Here is a 24346-nt window from a genome sequence, read left to right as displayed (position 1 = left end):
TGCAATAAACTGCTGCTCTCTAGCTGAAAAGCAGCAGCTGTCCCAAGCGCTAGCTTTCTGGCTCTGGCAAGTGGCTGGCAGTTCATTTTGCTCTGGGTGTAGCCAACTGTCAGCTAATTTTGCCCTGGATTTCTGGGCATTGCCATGGATTTTCCAGAGGATATATCCCATGGAAATTACTGCATTTAACACAGATTTGCAGAGAGCACTCTCGCTCTTCAGCTGTAAGCATATGGTATGAAGCAGTGAACTTGTTTAGCGCACTGGTCTCCTGGTAGAGATGTAAAGTTTTCAGAAGTTTTGAAGCTATTTTCCTCCCTTCCCCAAGCAGAAATTTTTGGAAAAATTGAAAAATGCACTCTCAGCAATCTGCACAGATTGACACTTTGTTACTTCAAGGATATAAACTACATTATTTATAACTTGGTTTGGCATACAGTTATCATGGTTAATATAGTAACAGCGCAGTTGAATCAGGATACAATTGCAAGTTGAATTTATATATTAAAATTTGATTTTTTTTTTCTTTTACAAACAGAGCTATATGGAACACCTGAACTGTCTCTTCTAGTCCTCCTTAGTGCCAAACAGACATAAAGCAGTCATTCTCCTAAAAAGAACAGAGAAAGGAAACCAACACCAAGAATTGCAATGATGTCAGATACTGTACCTAGTCATAAATCAAAGTCTACCTCTTACATAGTTTTTGATATAATGCAGGAGGAGTAAATATAGGAACACTTTGTCCTAAATATTTTATTCACCCTCCAAAGGAAATTCATAATTCATGTTTTCCCCAGAAAAAGTGCTTTGGGGGAAAACAGTTTTTCCATGGTTTTTCTGAGCCTTCCCGTTTCCTAGCTCCTGGTGGGACGAGATGGAAATCTTGTTACTGCTGCAGGCTTGGTGCTGCCTGTGATTTCCAGAGGACCGTTTGGAACAGAATTAATTGTGAGTCCCAATGATATGTCTCTAAAGCACCTATGGGTCACATTTTTGCCACATTTGTATCCCATCTTTCCTTCAAGACCTACAAGGTAGTACAAATAGCTCTCTTCCATCGCCTTTTATACTGCCAACAACAGCCCTGTGAGGTAGGCTGAGACAGTGATTGACCCCAGCTCACTCAGTGAGTTTCAGGGCTTGGTGAGCACTTAAAGTTGGATCTCACTTTTAGACCCCAAGGATATTCAGCAGGAGTTTCTTTTTTACAAGCTCACTGGTATGAATGGCAATGACATACCAGCAGGGCACATACAGGAACACTTTTTGTTGAATTGTGACTTAGGAGCACTAAGCGTAATTAACAAAGCAAATTGTTGTCTCCTTCCACTTCCTCCACATGTTTGTCTCTAGAAGATTTAGGTTTAGAGTCTTCAAAACAGGACCCACACCGTACATGGGGTGCTTCTTTGGGAGATGGAGAACTACAGAGTAGGTTTGTGTAGAACATCTGTGTAAGAGGAGTACTTTGCAGCCAATATAGTGCTCCTCGAGGCTTTCACAGTTGTGCTCTCACACAGATTTATTTATTTATTTATTTATCTATTTATACCATTTATACCCCACTCGATAAGAGTATGAAAAGGCTCCCAGAGCAGCCTTGGTATCGATAAGAACAAGACAAGACAGTTCCTGCCCCTTGAGCATACAGTTGAAAAAGACCTGAAAAGGAAAAGGGGGTGGTGAAGAAAATGGACCGCAAGACGTTCATGTTGTGAGGTTCAAATCATGACCAGATTTCATGCAACTGTAAAACTCTAAGGCAGCCAGAGGTTGCTAGTCTTGTGGGGGTTGCCTCCAGAGAAGCCAAACCTGGTGGGGCTGGCCCTGCTTCCTACCTCTCCCTCTGCCTTTCCGTTCCAACCCATCCGTTGCTTCAGTAGAACTGGGGCTTTGACACGACCAAATGGCATTCCATGACTTCTGGTGAAAGATGCCCACTTTGGAGTTCCCAGTACAATCTTCATGCTTTAGAAGTCTCCTCGTGATAGTGTGATAGCAGCAGTGTTACTCTGATGGATCCCTCTTCTGGGGCATGGCACTGTTTCTTTATCTTAACCAGGGTTTGTCATGGGGGAGCCTGGCCAGCTTGCTGGATGACGAATGGCCATTTGTCATGGTCTGAATGGAGAGGGCAGCCGCCAGTTCAGCCCCATGGCCTGGCCTATGAGCCATCTGGTGTTGGGCGATGTGGGCGCTCTGTAGACGCAGCAATGCTTGTTAAATGAAAAGCAGTGGCTGGAGTTTTGAGGGTGGGCCAGGGCTCAGGCCCCAGAGGAGAAGCAGTGCTTGTCAGAAAGAGGGGGCTTTCTCTGCATTTCAGAGCCATTCTTTGGCCATCTAGTTGCCTCTGCTCCCCTCTTTGAGATACACGCAGCAGCAGAATGTGCAAGCTGATGCCAGTTCTTTACTTTCAGCTGGGAGGATAACAACAAATTCCTGAGGAAGTGGCTTTCTGCACTAAATAAAGCTAAGAATGATGGTTCTGTAATCCACTGCCTCTTCCCAGCAAAGACAAGGTCAGTCCTGGTGAAAGATGGGTTCAGTTTTCAGCCCATCCTGTCAGGCTTCTTCTCCCACAATCTAGGTTGGCTTCTGTTGCTGAATTAAGTTGCCTTATTTGGTCAATGTTAAGCCATCTGACTGGTGTAAAAGGCTTACTACTGCTCTCCATTTACAGTTTACCTATCAGGTTTTGTGCATTTGCCATAGATCTGTAGCTTGTTGCCATCCTCCTATTGATTACAGTGTTGATTGCTTATCTCTAAATGTTAGCAGACCTTTCGAACCGGAGGATTGAATGGCGCCTCGAGACTATTACCAAGTTTGTTTTAAGTCATGCACCGACACAACCCCTCCAACGAAAAACATACAAACATAAACATATATTAAGAATAGTAACTTCCTGAAAATTGCTCTTTACCAAGTTTTAACCTGGAAAGTAACCCCAGCTGATAGAAGAGTCCCTGCCGGTCTGAGACTGGTGATACTCATGAAGCAGGAAAATCTCCATTTTAATGGTGAGCTTGTTTACCAGGCTTGCAGTAAGTGCTCATTATATGCAAATGGAATGCACGTTCTCTTGGGTACATCCCAAACTGAGACACAATTAATGTAATGGCCCGGGCAGTTATATTTAATTTTTAAAAGGGAGGTGAGGTAACAAGAGATAATTGCAAATCCGTGTCTTAGCAAATAAATGGCCATTTTAGGCAACATAGTCATTTTGCATACCGTTGAGTGAGATTTAATACTTTGCGCTTTGTTTGCAGACCTGGGAGTTTGGCCTGTCATCTTGATCATACAGATGGGGGGAATTTGCAAGTGAAACACAGGCATAGCAGCTAACCTTTTCTTCCTAAACTCCTGATGGACACATTAAGACAGATTTTGAACTGGTCTAGTATTGTTACAGAGCACAGCTGATCTATTGAGTCTCAGCTGTTAGGATATTCCTTTAAGCGACTCTCAAATGGCCAGGTGTACTCATTCATTCGAGATCTGGATTTGTTTGCTGTTTTGAGCACCTCATTCTGTTCCTTTAAACTCTTAAGTTTTAGATGTGATAGTAACTGTTTTTATAGACGCATCTGCTAGTCATGGACAGACTGTGTTTTTATTTTGGCATAGATAGAATGCAGTCGATATGTGGCACCATTTTAGGGGTGTGACATTAAAACTGGCAGACAGAGTAATGAAACACTCTCTACCCTAGTATGAACCCCACAGACTGTTGTATCCATCCCTGTGAATCTTTGCCTCTTCCTCTCTTGTGTCCCATCACCATTTTCTTCTCTTCTGTCACTCATAAATGCCCATTTGAAGATGTTTGCTGGCACATGCTGGAAGCCTGTGCTGGCAACCACTGTGAGCAGTGGAGTGGGCACATGGTACATCTGACAGCTTCCAGGGCAACATGCAAGGCATTAGCCTGGTTGCCCCACCATTCACCAGGGTGTCACACTGCCTTCTAAAAGGCAATGGTGACAATGGACTGAGGTCAGAAGTTCCAGGTAAGCACCTCTTCGTCAATGGATAGCCATTGCCTGCTATCCTTTTGTTGGGCCACTGTGTGGTTTGCAGCCATGAGGAAAAGACGTCTGGTTGTTAAGCTTTGGCTCAGTTCTGTAAGGCTTGTTTCTTAATGTTGCATCCCGTAGTCCCTTAGGACTTGCCTCTCTCTCTTTTGGTTTTGACAAGCAGGTCTAAGGTCAACCGCTTTGCAAGAGCTAATGGTTATCATGGTTTCTAAAGTCCTATGTACAGTGAACTTTGAATTGGAAAAGCAAACCTCCCAGGAATTAGCAGTGTAACAATAGAATGCCTGATCCAGGCACCATAAGAAGGAAAGCGTCGTGCTGGAAACTGGTGTAGAGGCTTGTGTCTGAAAAAGACAGATATATGGAATATGCCTAAAATGCAATGAACGGAGCCTGAATTGCACTACTTTTAAACAAAACCATTGAGCTAGAGTTATTATTATTATTATTAAATGCAAGTTACCTGTAATTCTGGTACCACACACTGGACCAGATTTTCTGCACATTTTGATGGGCTAGAACCTGTGACATTTTATATACCAAACACATGCAGAATGTCTCATATTCAAGCCCACTCAGCATCTCTCATTAAAAGAACCAGGTACCAAGTGCTGGGACCTGCCTGAGAGGCTGGAGAGTGACTGTTTTCTGCTGTAAACTATATTAACTTGACATGGGACATTTTTGTAGACTGTCTCTGAAAATGTGTGCCACTATTTTGTCTTCATCCTGTACATGACAGTGCTGTCTTCTTACTCTCTTCAGACAGGTAGAATTGACAAATCCTACCCCACAGTTTGTGGCCATACAGGACCAGTGCTAGACATAGATTGGTGCCCTCACAACGATCATGTCATCGCCAGTGGCTCAGAAGACTGCACTGTGATGGTGAGTTGATACTGTACATATTAAGCATTTAAAAAACCACCGCCTTGTTTCTGGCTTTCATTTTTGGAAATATTTTTGTGAACAGATGCTGGCTCATATCCCAAGTTAACAATATTGTCCCAAGTCTAGGTGGCTGATGCTCTTGGATGACTCCTGTTTACTCAGTGCAGACTCTGTTTAATAAGTACCCTGCTTCCTGCGTTATCAAGGTATGAAAGGCTACACTTTCAGAATTATGGAATCAAAGAGTTGGAGCAGGACCCATAGGCCTTTGCATCCAATGCCCTGTTCAGTGCAGGAATTCAGCTAGAGCATTCCCAGCAAATAACTATCCAACCTCTGTTTGAAGATGGCTAGAGAAAGAGACTCCACTAGCTCTCTAGGGCAGCGGTTCCCAACCTGTGCTCCGTGGACCCCTTAGGACTCAGCAAGTCTAAAAGGTTGGGAACCCATGCTCTAGGTTCAGAGCTTCAGGGTTGACCTGTCTGTACTTCACAAATATAAGAGGGAATTTTTCCTAAGAAACTTTTTAATGATATACAATGTTTGTGTTTTGGAGTCTCTGACGTTTCATTTCATATCAAGCTAAGAATACCGCTTTTTCTGTGTTGCTCACAGGGCTGTCTCCCATGCCACTTCCACTCATCTGAGTCTTTGGAAGGCATTAGAATATTAGCAAAGTGTACTGTATATTACCATTTTATAAACACAAATAAATTGGGTTTTCAGACTTTATCACTAAACTGGATTATGCTCTAACAGATCCTGGAATGTTCTGTAAGAGACCCGCAATTCAGAAGGCACATGAAATTGAATGAATGCTGTCTGAAGTATAAACATTGGGAGGTTTGGCAGCGCTTAACTCAGGCTTCGTGACAGAGGGATGCATTTGTGTCTAATCCAATCCGCATGGGGAAACATGCGTGGCCTTGAGTGGGTGACTTGGGAACAAGGAGCAGCAGGGCTGACTCACAATGTGTTGTAGGAATTTTCTCATGAGTTTAGGAAAGAACGGTCTAAAGTAGGGAATGGAAACTGGCAACCTTATGGCTAAGTCTGGCACCCAGCTGGGCATTTGGTCTGTGTGCACTCACAGTTCCCCTATTCATCCACCAAGTTGCCATTTCTGGGGAAAGAGGAAACTTGGGAAGGTTTTGCTCACTGCAGAGGTTTATGTTCACTGTGGAGAAAATGGAGGTCACCCTGTACCTATCATTGCCTTAGAGTAGATGTTCAGCAAAACCAATCACTAATATCTGTGACGTATCTGAGGTTTTACCTGGAGAGCAACGTAACTGGAAACATGACCTAGACCCTAATTTGCATAGATGCACAGCCTTTTCCTCAGAAACCATTTCTTCCATTTTGGTCTGCATCCAATGCAACAGCAGTTATAGCAAAAGACTGTGTGAACAAAACACCATTTTCAGTAACCAGTTTTGGTCCAGCTTTGGCACTGAAACTGGTTTCTCTGTCAGTGAAGAGCAGCACAGGTGGGATGACTGTGTAACCATTGCTCAAAATCATCCTTTTCAAACGGTCTTTCTCAAAATTATTGAAGAGGAGATCTGGTGGCCCCATGGAGAATAAAGCAGCGGGAGGTAGGTGGGTTCATGAACTGTTGAATGGTGCGCAAGTTAAACAGTTTCCTCTCCCCCCCCCCCCGGTTCTGTTTTTCGTTACTACTTTGGGGGGTTGGTTTGGCTGATGGGAGTTGTTCTCCATCCCCTTTGGATGACCCAAGGTTGCTGGAAGCTGGTTCATTTGGATGTGTCTGAGAAATGCAGGTGATCCCATGTGATATGTGTATGGTCTTCAAGTTACTGGGTGAGGTGAGCACACTGCAGATACAGAATCTTTTCCATTGCAGAACTTGCCTTAAGGCATGCTTCGCCCTGTACGACTCTCTATGCTTCTCCACTTTAAGCTTTCCTTCTAGGGTAAGACGTATTTATTTTATTTCATTTTAAAAGGCTTCTCCAAACATTTGGTTTCTGATTCAGCCCCGCTAGCAGTATTCTCCCACTCAGGGTTCTGATTCTGTCAGTGGAAGCCTTTTGTCCTGCCATGTTCTCAGACCATGTAGCAGCAGCATGTGTGGGGAGAATGCCTAATGCTTCTAAAATAGAGAAACCTTTTTCAGGTTTTTAACAAAGTGCTTTGTTGCAAGACAGAGGTGAGCAGTTAGTTGTTTTATTTCTCCCTTAACTTCTAGGGAGCCTTGTTCTAAAATGCTGCTGCATGTGGGCCTCCTAGTCTGGATGCTCACTTTGAAGAATGATTTTCTCTTGCCAGCAAATAAGGAACTCCTTAAATGTGGATTCTTTAGAACCTTTTGAATGGCAGTAATGTACTGCAGCTTTCTTCCTATTCAGCTGAAGAAGACTGGTTTATATAAAGGTTTTCTGGAAAATGCCAAGTGGCCTCTTCTCAAAGGAGAAGAATTACTTTCAGCCCGGCTCACTCAGTCTGTTTCAGAGAAGGTGGACAGTTTGTTTGCTTGGACACCCCAAGCCTGCAAAAAGCAAAAGTTTGAATTGCCCAAAGATAGCAATGACATTGTTAGACATTGGTTGCTAAGCCAGCTTTTGAAGTTCCTGACAAACACGTTGGGCTGATTGCTTTTGGCGTTCCAGGTCTGTCCATGATGGCCCAGTGGGGGTCTCAGTGTGTGGAGGTCATAGATGTAGTGTGTAACGCAGTTGTGGTAGGAAACAGGCACACACTCCGAAAGCTAAGAATTAGTTTCCATTATGCCTGAGTCCCACTGTGGAGGTATATCCCTGGGCTGGTAAACTCATTGAGGGCTCTGGAACAGAATGTAGTGCGCACTTTTGAGATGATTTGAAAGCCAGGACTGAGAGGAAGGCATCAGCTCGGCGGGAGGGACAGTTTGGCCAGGTCTTGGCTTGAGGCTGGAATCATCATGGCCTAGGCATTGCTTTGTCCATGTTCAGAGGGCCCTTTCTGTTGCCACTGACGTACCCTTTTTTACACGGTAGGCATTAGGGGCCATCCTCCCAGATTAAGGGATGTGGCTTCTCTTCAGCTTTGGAACTGCTCTTTGTAGAAAATTGTGGCTGGAATCATTCCACTGCAGCTCTGCCTCTGTTTTTTTTTTAAGAGGCTGTCCTGCCAGATGTTGCTTCTTCACCCTGTTCTTTGGAACAAGCAGGAGAGATGTTGATTTAGAAAGAAAGAGTAGAAGTCTCCTGGTTCCTGGTTTTAACTCTCTTGTCCTCTGGTTGGAAAAGCATTTGGCAGACACCCCCTGTGAGCAAGTTATATCCTCTGTCATTTGTGCCCTTCCTCACTGAAGTCATCCCACCAAGAAGAGAGGAATTAAAAGAATTGGCTTGCTGAGGAGCAAATGGAAACCTTTGGGCTTTTTGCATTGGGCACTGCTCCGCAATTGACCACTGCTGAAGGCTGCTGCTTCTCTCATCTGCAGAGGGCTGCCCTGAGCAGCTGACATTCTTGAGTCAGAAATGCCTCCCTCCATCATCTGCTTCTGATATCTATCTTTATTGATAGCTTTTTTCTTTTTCCTCGAAGTGATTTTGAGATTTTGCATGCTTTTCTTTTTGGCTGGAACTCAAGCTTTCCCTTTCCTGCCAGTAACAAGCTATTTGCTTTACTCCTGAAGGAAATACTTTCTCCCAACAAAACTGAAGTGTGCAGTGAGATTGGATTTATATGCCAGGCTTTGGTGGAACACCAGGCAGGGATGGTTGAATGGTGAACCATTCCTTCTGTCTCATTTCTTGAGGGCAGCTATCAGTAGAAATACTTGGCGGAGGCAGAGACGTTGGAATGTATATCCTTGGTGTTGCGGAAACTCCTGGTGCCCAAATTTCAGCCTCCAAGTTTTGAGATTTTCAGTGCATGATCCTGGAACAAAATAGATAACTGCATTGGCATTTGCCTGTGACGCAATGTTTGTTCTTTTTAGTGTTTATCACAGCCTGTAGCATTTCCCAACCTGTCCTCCTGGCATGCATCTGAGAGTTGCCTGGACCCAAACTCCTAGAAACTAGCCACCAAAAAAATTAATACTGGTGTAGCTAGAGAATTGGTCTTCTCATGCCACATACTAGTGGTGTGTGTGTGTGTGAGAGAGAGAGAGAAAGAGAGAGAGAGAGAGAAAGAACCATCCAACGGTTTGCAATTTGGCCTTTTTTGGCATTAGTGCTGAGTAGTTTTGGAGCCTCCAGCCATGTTCCCTCGCACTAGAGGCGTGGCCTAAAGCCAGAGAAGTCTATGACAGATAAGAGAGTTGCAACCATGATGAGTCTATGGGAGTACAGCCAAGATTTCCAAGTGAATCGGAAGAAATCTCTAGGCCATATATGCCCCCCCCTCCTTTTTCTGGCTATATTCTAATCCTCCAGTAGTTGAAGACTTGCTCTGCTTTCTGTCTCCTCTCATATTTTGTAGACCTTGGATGGTGTTCCCTTGTGTGGTCTATTTCATGATCTGCAGTGTGTGCGCCCTGCCATCCCCGTTACCTGGGGAAAGTGGTCCTGTTGTGCTCTCCCTCACAAGCACCAATCTCATTCATTGGCTCTGTTCATGAGGCAGGCTTGAGGTTTCTCCTCCTGTTGAAGGCCATATGCCGACCTTACTGTTGTTGTTTCTGTGTTGGTAAAACATGAGGGCATTTGAGAGATGTATGTGGCCTATAGAATGGTTGGTGCAGTACAGGTGAGGCTCAGTCCTTCCCGCAGCCCTGTGCAGGTGTCTGTATTTCATCAGCTCAGCATTTGGTTATTGCTCCATGGCTGCTGGAAGGTGAAGGCAGTACCTTATGGTCCACTTACTCCAGCACAAGAATAGAAGAGGACAGCTCTGGAAATGGTGACTTGTTACTCGGAGCCTGTTCTCCCTAGGATACAGAGACAACGTTCATTTACTCTGGGACGGAGCTGCCCTTGTCATTGCTCCAGGTGGGAATATTGGCTGCTGTCAAGGAGTTGGGGCAGTGCTGTACTTGGCATGGCTGGCTGCATGTTCTCTGAAGAGTAGTTATGCCCTTCCTCTCCAGTTACCATATTTTAAGCCATTCCAGAGGCCTTGGAGTTGCCATCTACTTTCTGACTGCCTGAATACTCAGGCTGCCCGTGGCATTTTCTGACCTGGGTCATAGGGAGCTTGCATTGGAGTCTTTACTGGACAGATCCAATCCATTACCCTGGAACAGTCTGTGGCTATTTCTTAGCTGGCCTGCTTTGTTCTTAAGGTTGGTGCAAACCTTTCAGTGCACCTGCTCTCTCACCATGAGAGAAATTGAGATGGATATTGATGGGGAATTGCTTCTAATGCCCAAACCTTGGGAGTGCATGTCAGCATCAGCTGCTTTGCTGCAGGTGGTTTCTGTTTCAGCCTGTCATATCCCCCCCCCCCCCAAAAAAAAAAGAAAACCATCACCAGAAGCAGACAGTAGGAAGCAGGTTGTTACTTTGCTGCCATCTGCTGGTGGATGGAGTGTAGCATCTGATGCCCACCTGCCTTTTCCTGGCTGCCCCTATGTAGGTCAGCTCTGGTTCTGAATGGAGGATTGGCCAGTTGTGACTCATAGGAGGAGAGACCTCCTTATTTGCCTGGCTATCCTCGAAAATATCATAACCAGATATGCTGGCCTTTTGAAAGGCTGCTTTTGGTGTGTTGTCCGTGGAGGTTAAGCATTTGTCATTATCCAGACTGATGGGAGTACAAGGGTATATAGTGGGTAGCATTATCTAAGTGAACCCATTCTCTCTGTCTCCCTCCCGCCTTTGTTTGTTCTTTACAGGTCTGGCAAATCCCAGAAAATGGGCTCACGCTTTCCCTGACGGAGCCAGTGGTCATCTTAGAAGGCCATTCCAAGAGAGTTGGCATAGTGGCGTGGCACCCCACGGCGCGCAATGTGCTGCTCAGTGCTGGTAGGCTGTGGGTCCCTGGGGAGCAAACATCATTTGCCTGTTCCACCTGTTTGGTTTTTGGTTCTTGCAGAGCAAAACCTCCTTCCAAAGCTACAAGGCTATGCTGATGGTTTCAAATTGCACTGCTATGAGCCAAAAAGACTCAACTTGGGGATGCTACAAGAAAGCAACATGCTAGTCTTGAAATTTGGCTAGAGTTAAGAGATTAGTATTCTCTTATTAGTTTTTCTTTTATTGAGGGCTGGCGATAGTTGAGGTGGGGGTTCCTTAGGCAAGCCAACAGTCGTAACAGATGGTACTTTTTACTCTGGTCACCTTAAGTTTTATTCTTCTTCAGGTTGTGACAATGCCATCATAATCTGGAATGTGGGCACAGGTGAACCCCTCATCAATCTGGATGACATGCACCAGGACATGATATATAACGTGAGTTGGAATCGCAGTGGGAGCCTCATCTGCACAGCTTCCAAAGACAAAAAAGTCCGAGTGATTGACCCCAGGAAACAAGACATTGTTGCAGTGAGTATACACTGTGTCACAGAATTGGCTGGATCTCATAAAACTGCTGGTGGTTTGTGTTCTGCTTCTCTGTTTTTGTTTAAAGCTGAGTTCACTGAGGCATGGCATGTAGTTGTTTTTTAAATATGTATGTATGTATGTATGTATTTCTTCTGCTCCCTTTTTTCCCCTCAAAGAAAATGCAAAGTAATTTCATGGCAGCTGTGATTTCATTTGGGTTCTAGATGTTAGATTCTATTCTGTACCAAAAGCCCCTTTGCTCCTGCTTTGCCCACTGTGTCAGTGCCTGTTAATCAGGTGTGGAGTCGGATAAGAAAGGCAAATCTCTTCATTGGCATGTGCCCTTTTGCTGTTTTGGATGACCCTGTGCTTTCATTTGCTGTCTTCATGAGGCAGTTAAGAGTTAATAGCTGCAGCCATCACTGTTTTTCCTACCGGCTGATAGGAAGCTTTTCCTTACCTCGGAGCTACCTTTGACCTCCCTTTTCCTCTCCCCACAGGAGAAAGAGAAGGCCCACGAGGGAGCGCGGCCCATGAGAGCCATCTTCCTCTCCGATGGGAATGTTTTCACCACTGGGTTTAGCCGCATGAGCGAAAGGCAGCTGGCACTCTGGAATCCTGTAAGTTGCTGGTTTGGCCACTGTGTGTCTGAGCCATTGTCAGGAAGCTCTGGCCAGAAGGGGAGATCTCTTCTGGAAAGGCTTCTGTGGTTTCTTCAGTGCTGTTGTCTTCTGACATTTTAGGGCAGTGATTCCCAAACTTTGGTGCCACAGGCCTTTTGGACTTAAACTCTCAGAAACCCTAGCCAGCTTAGTTAGCAGTCAGGAAATCTGGGAGTTGAATTCCAAAACATGTGGAAAAGCAAACTTTGGGAACCACTGCTTTAGGAGATGCCTCTTTAGAAATAAGCTTAATTCCATGGAGGGTACTGGAACCAAACCTCAGTGGATACCAACGGCCCACAGTATTTCGTAGTTCTCTGGTTTTCCTTTCCAGATTCTATGCACAGTCCCAGCATAAGCCAGTCGTATGTGCTGCAAAAGAGATTTCTGTAGGGTTGGATGTTTCTTGTCTGGCATTTAGCTTATACAGGTTATTTAATAAAATAATGTTTTGATTTTAACAGTCTGTTCAATGCATTGAGGCTCTGGAATAGGGCAGTCCATTGCTTCTAACCAGAGCTTGGGGAAAAGGGTAACATTTCCAAGCTCGGGCTCTAATGAAGTGTACTGTGATGCTCCCCCGATTTCTTGAATTGGGTACATGAACTTTCTGGGAAAGAATTCCTGGGTGTATTCAGTAGGCCTTTTCCTTTCTTTTTAAGTAAACAGGCTACTTTTTTTACTGGTTTGAAAGAGAAATCTCCCTTTTCTTCAGTGAGACAGCCAGGAACTTTAAACAGGTTGAAGCACAGCCTCTGTAGCTTTCAAACGTAAGATGCTGTTTTTTTTTCTCTCCAGAAAAATATGGAAGAGCCCATTGCCCTCCATGAAATGGACACCAGCAATGGGGTGTTGCTGCCTTTCTATGACCCAGATACCAACATCATTTACCTATGTGGAAAAGTAAGTAGGGATTGGTTGGAATCTTGTATGACAAAAGCAAGTGGGGTTGTGGTATGAAAATACAGCCTGTAAAGTTTTGTGTGGCTACTGCTGAAGACTGTGTTTTTGTTTTTCTTACTCTGAATTCATTTGACAGTTCCCATCATGGGCTTACAAAAACAATATCTGACTCATAGCATGTAGTTGTAGTGCTTTTCTTTTTGAATCTTTTAAATAAAATTAAAAATGGGTGAGGTGAATGAAGGGGGAGCTTCTCAAACTGAATGGGCAAACTAAGGAATTAAAACTGGGCTGGAATTCCCTGGTGTCTGCCAACTGGCTTTGATGCCCCTCCTGTTTGTTTTGGTGTGGCTCACACAGGAGACACTTCAAGCCGGTTTGCATTATTGCTGAGGCTGTTTTCCTGGCTTGTCTCTTGATGTGGGAAATGTCCCTGTTCCAGTGTTGAATGGTGCCAGTTTGTAGCTGGAAAGGTGCCAGGCTTGTGGTGGTCTGCTCCCTTCTCCACAGAAGAAAATGTGGCTAGCGCCAAGAGATTACAGATGGTTTCCCACCTTTCGTGATCCATGAACTGGGCACTTTGCAAACTAGTCATCCGGATCGCTCACTGTTCAGATTGGCACCTGGTTTGCAGGCCGTTTTTCTCCCCTTTTTGTTACCTTTTTTTCCATTGGAATTGGGGCTAGATTGTGTCCACTTCACTTTGACAAGCCTTACAAAGCAACACCATACGATCTGGCCAGTCTATTTGCAGTTAGGCAGAGTCCCTCTCCCATATATATATATATATATATATATATATATGCTTCTTTGCACATTTGGCATTGTGGAAAAAGTTCCCTAGGCACTGGCCCAAATTGGTTGCTGCTGAGGATGTAGAGAGGCACACACAGAAATGCACATATGTGCACATACTCCTCTTTTCTTTTCTCACCTGGTTGTTGTTGTTGTTGTTGTTGTTGTTATTCTCTTTCCTCCTGCCTCATGCCAACAAATGGGTCAGTTTCTCTCTTCCCTCACATGAAGACAGGGAAAGCTATCTTCCTGAAGACATGTGAGATGCTAGGAGGATCTTCTGCTGTTTTTTCCAAGGGCCCTTGGTGGAAAAAGCACACCATTTCTCTGCATGGAAGAGCGGGTGCTTGTGACCGCCAAGAGACTATTATGACCAGCCCTGCTCAGGGCCTTGGAAAAGGTGCCTTGTGAAAACAAGAAATGACTAAGGGAGAAGGCCACACCTTGCTAAATACTTGGTTGTTCCGAAGGAGTTCTTGTCCTGGCAGTGTAGTTATCCTCCACCTTCACATGTATATTCTAGGTGTGGGAACCTGCCCATACATGAGCCAAGTGGGAGTTTAGCTTTTTGCAATGTTCACATTGGCCTGTTACAGACAGGCCTTTTAGTACGGAGTCAGTCCGTACTAGAGTTAGGAAGGTGCGGTGCTTCCGCACCCCCCTAACCCTAGTACGGACTGAGTCCGTACAAAATGGCTGCGCCCCATCTACATGGGGGCCGCCATGACGACGTCACGACCGCGCCGCCTCTATACGGGGCGGTGCGGACGTGACGTCGCTCCGCACAAGGGCGCTTAGTGTGCCCTTTGCGCGGAGCAGGAAGGAGCTCCGTTTCGGAGCTCCTTCCTGGTTTGCGGCGCTGCTTTGCGTCGCTGGGCGCAGCCTTCAGACGGCTGCGCCCAGCAACGCAAGGGAGAAAGGGGCCTCCTCCCCGCCACCGCGGGGTGTCCTTGGGGCTTAAAGCCCCAAGGACACCCCTTTCCAGGCTGCAGGGAAGCGGCCTTTTACCACTTCCCCACAGCCTGGAAAGCGGCGGATCGGGGCCTCAACGGCTGCCGTTCTGGCCACTGAGGCCCCGATACCCCGGGGAAAGGGGCGGGTACAGGCCGCCACTTTTTGGCGGTCTGTAACGCACCTCTGTGTTTTTGTGTGGATTGTTAGCTGCTCAGAGCTCTTATGAGGAAAGATTGGGGTATAAATCAAGATGAGGATGAAAATGATTATGTCCCTTGCCTTTCTCCTTCCTTTCCCTTCCTCCAGGGTGATAGCAGCATTCGCTACTTTGAGATCACAGATGAGTCCCCATATGTGCACTACCTCAACACTTTCAGCAGCAAAGAGCCACAGAGAGGGATGGGATTCATGCCAAAGAGGGGCCTTGATGTGAACAAGTGTGAAATAGCCAGGTAACAAAGAGACACCAGAAACAGACAAGCTCTAGCTCCCCACTTTGACATCTTTTTTTTCCCCATTTGTCTTTACACCTCTCTCCACTTCCCACCTATTTTTGAATTCTTTGGGATATTGTAAAATCAACCCTGGATAATGCTGCGTTGGTGATGGGAGGTGGGTTCTATGCAAGTTTGATGATGCAGGAAAAGTATCACTCCCTGTGTTTAAGGGCATCAGTCACAGAAGACGGAGTCCATTGCATGCATCCTTCAGATCAAACACAGCAAGCCCAGTGGGGTCTTTGTCTTAGGACCACATGCTGACATTTTAAATATGTCACTCTCATTAGTGAAGTATCTGTGTCCCAAGGAGTTTTACATGCTAAATTTGTTGTTTGTTCTCTTTTAGATTTTTCAAACTTCATGAGCGAAAGTGTGAGCCCATTATCATGACTGTCCCTCGGAAGGTGAGTGTCAGTGTCAGTTTGGAGGAATAAGCATTCTGGAGGGGGCTTCCGCTGTCGGACATGCTTACTAATTTGGCTGCTGTGTCTTTCTCTGCCCTGCACAGTCTGACCTTTTCCAAGATGATCTGTATCCAGATACAGCTGGGCCTGAAGCCTCTCTGGAAGCTGAGGAGTGGTTTGAGGGAAAGAATGCTGATCCCATTCTCATTTCCTTGAAGCATGGATACATTCCAGGCAAAAATAGGGATCTCAAGGTGGTCAAGAAGAACATCTTAGACAACAAGCCAGCGGCGAACAAGAAAAGTGATCTCATTAGCGCCCCAAAGAAAGTAATGGACTCCTCAAACACTGTGAGTAAAAAGAATTTGCTAGCCTTCAGAGGCCTAGGAAAAAGAATGAAGGAAACTGTCCTCTATTTTTCTGTTTCTTTAAAGAAGAAGCAGGAGACACAACTCAAAATGCTCAAAATATGGTTGTTTTACTACAGAAAAATATCTTGGGACATGTCAGTTTTTTCTTCTGTAGATTCTGTTGGATTCTCCACAATTTCTGCATATTCTTTTTTCAAAGCCCATTTTAAAAAGTAATGATTTTTTAGAATGAGTGAAATGCTTCTTAAAGCAGGGTGTTACTAAAAAATAGCAGGAACGGCATAGTCTTAGAGAGCAATATCGAGGCCTGTGTATGTACATGACTTCAAGTTGCCTGTTGACTTATGGCAGCCCCATGAATTTCTTAGGATTTTCTTAGGCAAGGACCACTCAAGTTTTGCCAGTCCCTTCCTCTGAAATCTAGGCTCCAGCACTTGGGATTCCTTGGTGGTTTCCCATCCAAGTACTAACCAGGGCTGATCCTGCTTCCAAGAACAGATGGGATCTGGTACCTTTATGGGATTTAGGCAGCATCTGGATCTACCAAGATGTGTTTCTGCACCTAGTATGTGCTGCCATCTTCATGAAAGCAGCGCACAAGCAGTTTGGCTTGCTTGTTGACTTGCCTAGTTGCTGGGTTGTCGCATGTTGACAGAGGTCTAGTAGCAAATGTGATCACACTCCCTGCTGCCTGTGTCCATAGGGAGAGACCATAGCTCAGTGGAAGAATGCATTCTTTGCCCAGAAATGGTATTGAGTATCTGTTTGTGTGTGCCTTCAAGTTATTTCTGACTTATGGCAACCTTATCACTGCTGTTTCTTGGCAAGATCTTTTCAGAGGAGGTTTGTTTTGCCTTCCTCAGAGGCTGATAGGATGTGACTTGCTCAGAATCTCCCATGGCCAAGTCATAGTCGAGTGGTCAAACAGCTACATCATGCTGGCAGTCCTTGGGTATCTGTCTTCACCTAAAAGGATCAGTTAAGAGGTGATGCAAAAACCCTTGGGGAGCTTGCAGCCTATCACAACAGACGATATTTGGGGCTGGAATGACAAACAGTCCGGTCTAAGGCTGCTTTCTGAGTTCCATGCTGAAAGGGCCGCACCTTCCCGCATTGCCAGGTATATTCCCTTGCCACTCCCGTCATCTTAGTGCAGGAACAGATGGTACCTGGCATTACTTCTTTCCATTTTGATTTTAATTGTGTTGTTTCTTTTCCTATTTTTCCCCTTTCTTTTTTTTCTCTTTGTTGCAGCAAAATGAAGCCAAATTGGATGAAATTTTGAAAGAGCTCAAATCCCTAAAAGACACAATCACCCATCAAGACGAACGCATTTCCAAGTTAGAACAGCAGATGGCAAAAATTGCGGTCTGAGAGCCAAGCGGGGACGGGGGAGGGAGGGAAGGAAGGAAGCTGAACTCAAGCTGTGAGCCAAGGGCAGGGCTCTGGGCGGTGAGGAGGTGGCACTGCCACTGGGAAGAATGTCTCTCTTTTCCAAAGCTGGCCCTCAGGACCATCTGGAGCCCTGTTGCAGTCCGAGCTTTCTCCTCCTCAATTCAGAAGCACCAACAGAAGCCAAGCCTTTTTAGTGAGAAATCTGATTTCCTACTGTTTTTGTGACCTTGTGGCCATTTCAAAAACTGCTGCTGTGCTACTACTTGTTCCTACTCTTTTATGAATTTATTTGAAAGGCAATCATTCCACCTTTCTCACAAAGAACCAAGATAGGTATCAAACCTCCTACGATTTGGGACCAGAATTATATTGGTGGTTTTTTTTAACCTTTTTTTTTTTTTTTTTGAAACTTTAAAGTTGCCAAAGTCCAAAAGTGATTTCTTTTTTTCCTTTTTACCATTTTGCAGTATTTTGTGGTCTTAGTCTGAAGGAACATCGCTCTCTGTGTATTTGTGCCATTCAGAGAACAAAAAAGAGTTTTGTGGAAGCCTTCTGTGTTTGAACAATTGGAGCGGTTGTCTCCCTGCCATGTCTGAAACACCCAGCCATACAATAGCTTCAGCTCTCTGGCTTGTCCTAAATGATGGATCCCCTCATCTCTGTTGGCTCAAAAGTGAGGCAAATGAACCTTCCCCGTTCTCCCCTTCGGCCTCCAGCTTTGCCATCGCAGGGATGGAGTGCTTTGTCCTGAGCTGCATATTGGAGTTTGTGCTGCCATTATTCAAACCTATGTTGTGCTTTGGTTTAATCTTAATCGTGTCAAAAACTGGCTTGTTGTGGATGCTGATTTCTGAGTCCATGTTTTCCTGCAGATGTTTGTTCTATTTATCATTCCTGGATAAGGTTTTCAGAAAGTAATGTATGTGAGGGTAAGGACAAAAGATCAGCCACTAAATTTTGCAAGCTGCCGGGAGGCTGTCTGGGATGATTCTCTTCCCTCTGCCACTCCTTCCTCTTGGGTTTGCAACTACATCTCTCTCAGAGTCCTGGGGCTTCTCCTATGAAAAATCCCTTGGAATAGTAATGAAATTATTATGATTGTTATTAAGGAACTCTTCTGTTGCTTAAGAAACTCCAGGTACTGTTGGATTGCCTGAGTGGCGGCTGGACCTCGACCTGAACTTGGTGGTACAGCCCTGGATCATCAGGGTAGCTTGAAGGCAGGCAGGGAAATGGCTTCTGAGCAACTCAGTCTGTGCCAGAGAGGAAAGGCCCTCCGGCTCAGGAGCCATGCCAGATTGGGAGCCTGGGGGCTCCTTGGGTCATCTGCTAGGCTGGGGGCTACACTTAACTGCCCCCCAGCTACCTTCAGTAGTGGGGCTCCAGTGCTGGTGGCTTTGTCCGAACCACAAACCTTAAGAATCTGCCAAAATACTTAGACCCAAGTAGTGCTTCTGGCAGTTCTCTTGCTTTCTTTGCCAGGTGTAGGGCCTAGGCATTCCATTTCTCCTCTTCCAGTCTCTCCACTCCTCTGCATGCCTTGCCTTGTGTTGCCTGGGGCTACCAGGCAAGGCACTAAAAAAAAGGCTATGCTGTAGTGCAGCCTTACTCAGAGTCCTGGGCTTGCTACCTGGCATCGGTCGCTCCCAGTGACTCTTGTAATCTCTCCTACAGTCAAACTTCATCTCCAGCAGAGCCCTAAACATGTTTTCTTCCTCAGGCCTGCGGGATTCTCTCTTGTCCTGCAAAATCCCTCCCCAGTCTTAGCATACAGTATACTCCTCCTCCCTTTTTTGCTTCCAGCTGCATTATTCCCTAACAGCCACCCGGCAGATGTGTAGCTGCCAGATGTGGTCAAAGGCTGTGGTGAAGCTGGCAGGCTCTGGTTGGAGATGGCTGAGTCCAGAGGCAAGCTCCTCCTGCTTGAAGCATAGGAAACACTGTCACTTGAGGAGTGGAAGGCTGGGTAGGCAGTTCCATGCATGCAATGCGTTGTGCCAGATCCTGTCTGGCAGACAGGGAAAAGCTCTGGGGCAGCCACAATCAGAAACGTATACAGCAAAGGCACAGTGTCAAAATGGCCCCAGAACATGGAATGGATAGTACAGTGTGCTTACAAATGCCCCACGTGTTTTGCTAGAGAAGGCAGTTCTTCTGTTAAAGGCAACAGCATGCCACCCTGATCATCCAGGCCTTTACGGGCATATTGCTGGTTTTCTGACTTGACAAGTGTTTCGGTGCCATTTTAGAGTTTAGGCTCCTTTTTCGTTCCTTGGTTTGGTTGGACCAGCAGGGACCAATCTCTCTCCCTCCCCTGCCCCCAGTCCTCTGGCTTCCGGCTGGGGCAGTGCTGTGGAGTTGCCTGACACCGGGGGAAGAAAACCCTCTGTCTGGAAAAAAGAGTGCGCCAGCTGCTCTGTTGGGAAGACTCTTTGTTAGCCAAAGTTTGAGTTATGTCTGTATTCTGTCCATGGTTAAATACACATATGTACCCTTGTATACCAACCAACCTAGGAGTCCATTACACTGCCTCCTCTGGGATTTTTTTTTAAAGTATGCTATGGGGTTTTTGTTGTTGTTGTTGTTGATCAGTAGCTAAGCTAGAATTTCCAATTTTTTTAAAAAAATAAAATGCACGTTCAGACCAGAGTCTGTGGCTGGGGGCAGTGAGGCAGATGTTGCCTGTCCACGTGGGAAAGCCATTCCATGTGGACAGATTCAGATTCGGGTCAGGCATGTGCTGAGGGGAGAAGGTATGTGCATCCAATCTCACAGGATTAAATCTTTGTCAGAGGGTCACCTCTGTAGGTTGTGGGTAAGAAAGTGCCAGGACAAGGCTAGTCCATACAGATGGGTAGGGGTTTGGAGACGAGACAACAGGTCGGGTCCTCGGATGATGGGCAGCACTGCGCTAATTGAGAAGTGAAGTTGTGGCAATTTTAAACAAAGTGAGGGAGCTCACCTCCCCAGCCCTTACTACCTTGATGCTCTGTTGTACATTAGGGATGGACAAAGTATGGCCAGTGGGCCACAGTTGCTCAGAGCCATTGTTATTGCCCCCAGGCCCCACAATCCCCCCCCCAATACTCTCTGAAAAACACAGGGGCATTTTCCTCCTACTCTTCCCTAAAACATTGCCAGACCTCAGTGGGTGACTTCTGTTGGTTTTTGAAAGGGAAGGGTGGAAAGGCAAGCTCTCTACCCCACACTCCCCCCCCCCCCAAATATGTTTTAAAAGTGATGTTTGTGTTTTATTTAAGAAGACTGGTGATGCCTAGCCGGGCTCAAGAAGGAGTCAGTGCCTGCAGCTTCTTGCTCGCTGTGATGTGCCCCCCAAGATCCAACCAGAAAGCATGGGAGAGATGCGCTCTTATAGAGCGCCTGTAGTGTTCTGTCCAAATATTTGCTTCGGATTTCACAGATTAAAAGTCATGATTGAGTACAAATCTCCCTCCGATGTGTCTTCCTTGCCTTGTCTCCTCATTTTTCTGTGAAGATGCAGGTCTGTACGAATTACTGAGCAGCCAAAGAGCACAGCGCCTATCACTCCGTCAGCCACACGAGTAACAGTACATTTAACAGTCAATTTAAAAGACTTCAGCAGACACAAAATCATTTCTCACAAATGAAAAAGGCAGTGAAAACCCTGTTCAAAGCAATTGAAGAGAATGTTGACTGGAGCCCATTGTAAATTGGGTATAAGTGAGTAAACCTGAAAGGCTTTGATACCAAGCCATAGCTTGACCTGGCATTGAAAGGAGCCAACGTTGGCACCAGTTTGGCCTCCAAGGGATGGGTCTTCCACCAATGGGCTGCCAGAGCTGGGAAGGCCCTGTTCCCATGTCCTTTCCCATTGCATGGACCCATGGATGGGACCCAGAGGAGGGTCCTCTGGCCAGATCTCAGACAAGCACACAGGGAGAAGGTACCAAGCTCCCAAGCCATTTTGGATTTCCTTGTGCATTTCTGACCCCTTGGAATAAGCCATTTTGTTCCTCAGGCTTGTGTGCCTCTCCCATAGTTCCATGTTCCAAAATGGCTCTCCCATAGCTGGGAGCATACTGCTCCTCCTCTGCATTCGTTTGGTCCAGGGAGGTTTTCTGTGGCAAGCTTGCTAAAACTTGCACTGATACATCACATAAGCGTATTGTATGGTTCTCTTCATATGTCTCTCATGTTCTCCCCAGATGTGGCTGGGAGGGTGGTGGGACTGAGAAGGAGGCCTTCCCTGAGCTCAGAACCGGGGCAGGCCTCTATGGTCCTCCAGATCAGGGCCATTGGCTGCCAGTCCCTGAGTAATATTTAGGAAAGAAACAAACCATTGTACTCACTGGGCATGCATTTAGTGCCATTCTTCTTCGTGGTCTCTGCGAATCATACAAATGGGTTTTACTGCGCCTGTGCAGTACTGTCGGAAACTTCTGGAATCACTGGGCAAAGTACACTTTGCAACATATGGCAACTTTTTGGCGGTAGCCCCGCCCACCCGTTATAAGGCCCCTGGCCATTGAGGAAAATGATCATGGTCAGTTCTGCACATCAGATAACATGAGAAGTATTGCTCCAGAGAAACCCAAGTTTTTGCATTCCTAGTTAGCCATGCCAAAGGGCCTTTCGGGTGTGTAGGGGAGGATGGGAGTTGCAATTCTGGATGGTGTGGCTTTTAAAACCCTGCTTGAACATTTCCCCATCCCAACCCTTGGCCTGGGCAAGTGAGAGGACATGACGCCCAAGGGGGTTGCGAAAGGCGTTTTTGTAAGTGCCGCAGTCTGCTGAGGCTGGCCTCTCTTTGGAAAGAGTGCCCTGTGGCAACGGGGAAGAGATCTGGGCTGGTTGAGCGGGGAGAAGAGCATGTTGGGAAGTGCTTTGGTTGAGCAAGAGTTGCATCCTCCTTGGACTCTTAGAGCAAGATCTCGGGGTGGACTAAATGCCAGATTCAAGGCAGTAAGTACACCATGCCAAGGTCTAGAGGGTGCACCAGCTGGAACCAAAAGCGTGCGCTTATAGTGGAACAACAGTCCTTCCAAGTTGGCAATGACTACCGCTGCCATGACTGCTCTGTGGGCACCAAAAACTCCAGTTCTCAAGATTCCAGGGCATGGAGCCAGGGCACTTAAACCACTGTCAAATCAGATGGTTTTACCTGTGGACACATCCGATAACTGAAATCTGGACTATGTCTCTCCCTTCCCTTGTGCATGAGCCAAGATCCAACTTCAACAGCAAGGCCTTATGGCCCAACAGTGAGGCTAATGCCATCTGCAGCCATTGCTAGCCCTGGGACCCCACTTTGTGGCCTCTGAAGCCCACCTCTGCCAGTCCCCCAAAGCTCTTGCCTACCCACCATTGTGGACTGTAAAAGTTATACGTGCGGAGTCCAGATCTAAACCAGTCCACTTATGCACACGCGCATACGCAGTTCTCCACCACAGAGGAAACTGCATCATGCATGCACTCCCAAACCACTGCTAGTCTTCCGCTTTGTTATTGTCTTCTCATGCCGCACAGCAACGGGTTCCCTGTGGCATCCTGCACCCGGTAGCCCAGACTCTTCGGGGGGGGGAGGGGACCAAGGATCTATCTCTCATTTTCGGATCCTTGCAGCCCCGATCCAAGTGGCCTTAGCTAAGCATGCCCTTGCCTCCACCCTTTGCCACTCTTGGCCTCTTTCCTCACACCCAGTACCCTTCCTGGTTTGCAACCTGTGCCCCAGATTGAAAGGCCTCAGGGTCCTCCTTTGGCTCACTAGCAACCTGGGTATATTAGCCATGGGAGAAGAAGACAACCTTATTCTAAGTACGGTCTTCAGTGTTTGGGGTCATCGGGGTCCCTTCTGAAGGAAAAAAACATTGGTTGTGTCATGGGATCCTACAAATCCCAGCCTCCCGGGACCCTGACATCCGAAGAAGTGGCTTTTTTTGGTAAATTCTTCTCATTTGTGGAGGGGTAAGAGCTAGCCATGAAGGAACCAGGTGGATTTCCCCTGCTATTTTTGCTCAGAGTTCAGCCTGACTCTCCGATATTCTTACTGACTCCTACATTTTCTCATGCTAAGACAGAGCTGAGCCAAAGCTGAGCAAATGAGCGTCGAGGCAGGAAGAGCCAAATGCAGAAATATTGGAAGGATGGAGTATATCACACGGAGCTTTTGGGGGATTTTCCAGCTCAGTTCCGAGGTGACTGCACTTCCAACGAAGCGCATTCACATTGAAATGTGAATGTGTTATCAGACGCCATTCCTTCCTATGGGAGCTCCTTGCGAGGTGCTTCCACAGTGATTTCAAAGTGACCCCTCATTTTGGTAAAACCAGAAAAAAAGGGACTTCACAGAATTGGCTTCCAGGCTCACTTTGATTGCACTGCGAATTGGTCTGGTGTGGAAAACCACTCCAATGTCACCCCCCTTGGCCCCTGCATCCTGCTCTGTCATCCTCATCCTCCTCCTCCTTCATGCCATCTCGTCCCCTCTGCCACCCTGCAACCCATCCCATCATTCCCATCATCCCCTGCCTTCTCCTGCATCCCAATCCTGGCCCCAGCGAACCCCAGTGAGCTATCCCATCATCCTCTGCCTTTTCCTGCATCCCGATCCTGGCCCCAGCAACCCCCATCGACCTATCCCATCATCCCCTGACTGCTTCTTCACCCCATGAAGGATGACAGCTAAGGAGGGGGCAGGGAAGGAGGAAGCATCCAGAGCCCCACTGAGCATGTGCAAGTGTGCCGATTCGAATCGTTGAACCCTCCGGTGTGGTAATACAATGTGCACTCACTCCGCTTTGCTTGAATCCGCATCACGTGACTTGCTTGGACTCCGCTTCCCCCTCAATTCGGAAGGGCAACAGAAAGGCAACCAGGTGTGGTAAAACATCATGTTTTAACCTTAATTTGCATTGCTAGACAGGAGTGACTCTGGATCTGGTGTGAAAAAACATCATGCTTTGCATTGCTGGAACAGGAGTGACTGCAGATCTGAGCTGCAAACCCCCCC

General features: G+C 46.4%; 2 protein-coding genes across 5 annotated transcripts in view; both read left to right on the top strand.

Annotated features, from left to right (window-relative positions):
• CORO1C (coronin 1C) overlaps nucleotides 1-20801 on the top strand; it is a 53917-nt gene extending 33116 nt beyond the window's left edge. For all 4 annotated transcript variants that reach the window (XM_042442057.1, XM_042442058.1, XM_042442059.1 and 1 more), the window contains 9 exons: nucleotides 4809-4931; nucleotides 10723-10852; nucleotides 11190-11371; nucleotides 11872-11991; nucleotides 12832-12936; nucleotides 14992-15137; nucleotides 15532-15589; nucleotides 15694-15939; nucleotides 17215-20801. In XM_042442057.1, the coding sequence (XP_042297991.1) occupies nucleotides 4809-4931; nucleotides 10723-10852; nucleotides 11190-11371; nucleotides 11872-11991; nucleotides 12832-12936; nucleotides 14992-15137; nucleotides 15532-15589; nucleotides 15694-15939; nucleotides 17215-17334 (1230 nt within the window). In that variant the 3' untranslated portion in view covers nucleotides 17335-20801. The remainder of the gene's footprint in view (nucleotides 1-4808; nucleotides 4932-10722; nucleotides 10853-11189; nucleotides 11372-11871; nucleotides 11992-12831; nucleotides 12937-14991; nucleotides 15138-15531; nucleotides 15590-15693; nucleotides 15940-17214) is intronic.
• Nucleotides 20802-24173: 3372 nt separating this feature from the next.
• The window catches only part of SELPLG (selectin P ligand), an 8408-nt gene continuing 8235 nt past the window's right edge, over nucleotides 24174-24346 (top strand). Inside the window, exon 1 of the mRNA XM_042442064.1 lies at nucleotides 24174-24212. The gene's annotated coding sequence lies outside the window, so the exon portion shown is untranslated. The remainder of the gene's footprint in view (nucleotides 24213-24346) is intronic.

This window comes from Sceloporus undulatus, chromosome 10 (genome assembly GCF_019175285.1).
Source record: "Sceloporus undulatus isolate JIND9_A2432 ecotype Alabama chromosome 10, SceUnd_v1.1, whole genome shotgun sequence".
Lineage (NCBI taxonomy): Eukaryota > Metazoa > Chordata > Lepidosauria > Squamata > Phrynosomatidae > Sceloporus > Sceloporus undulatus.
This window is presented reverse-complemented; position numbering and strand designations above follow the sequence as displayed.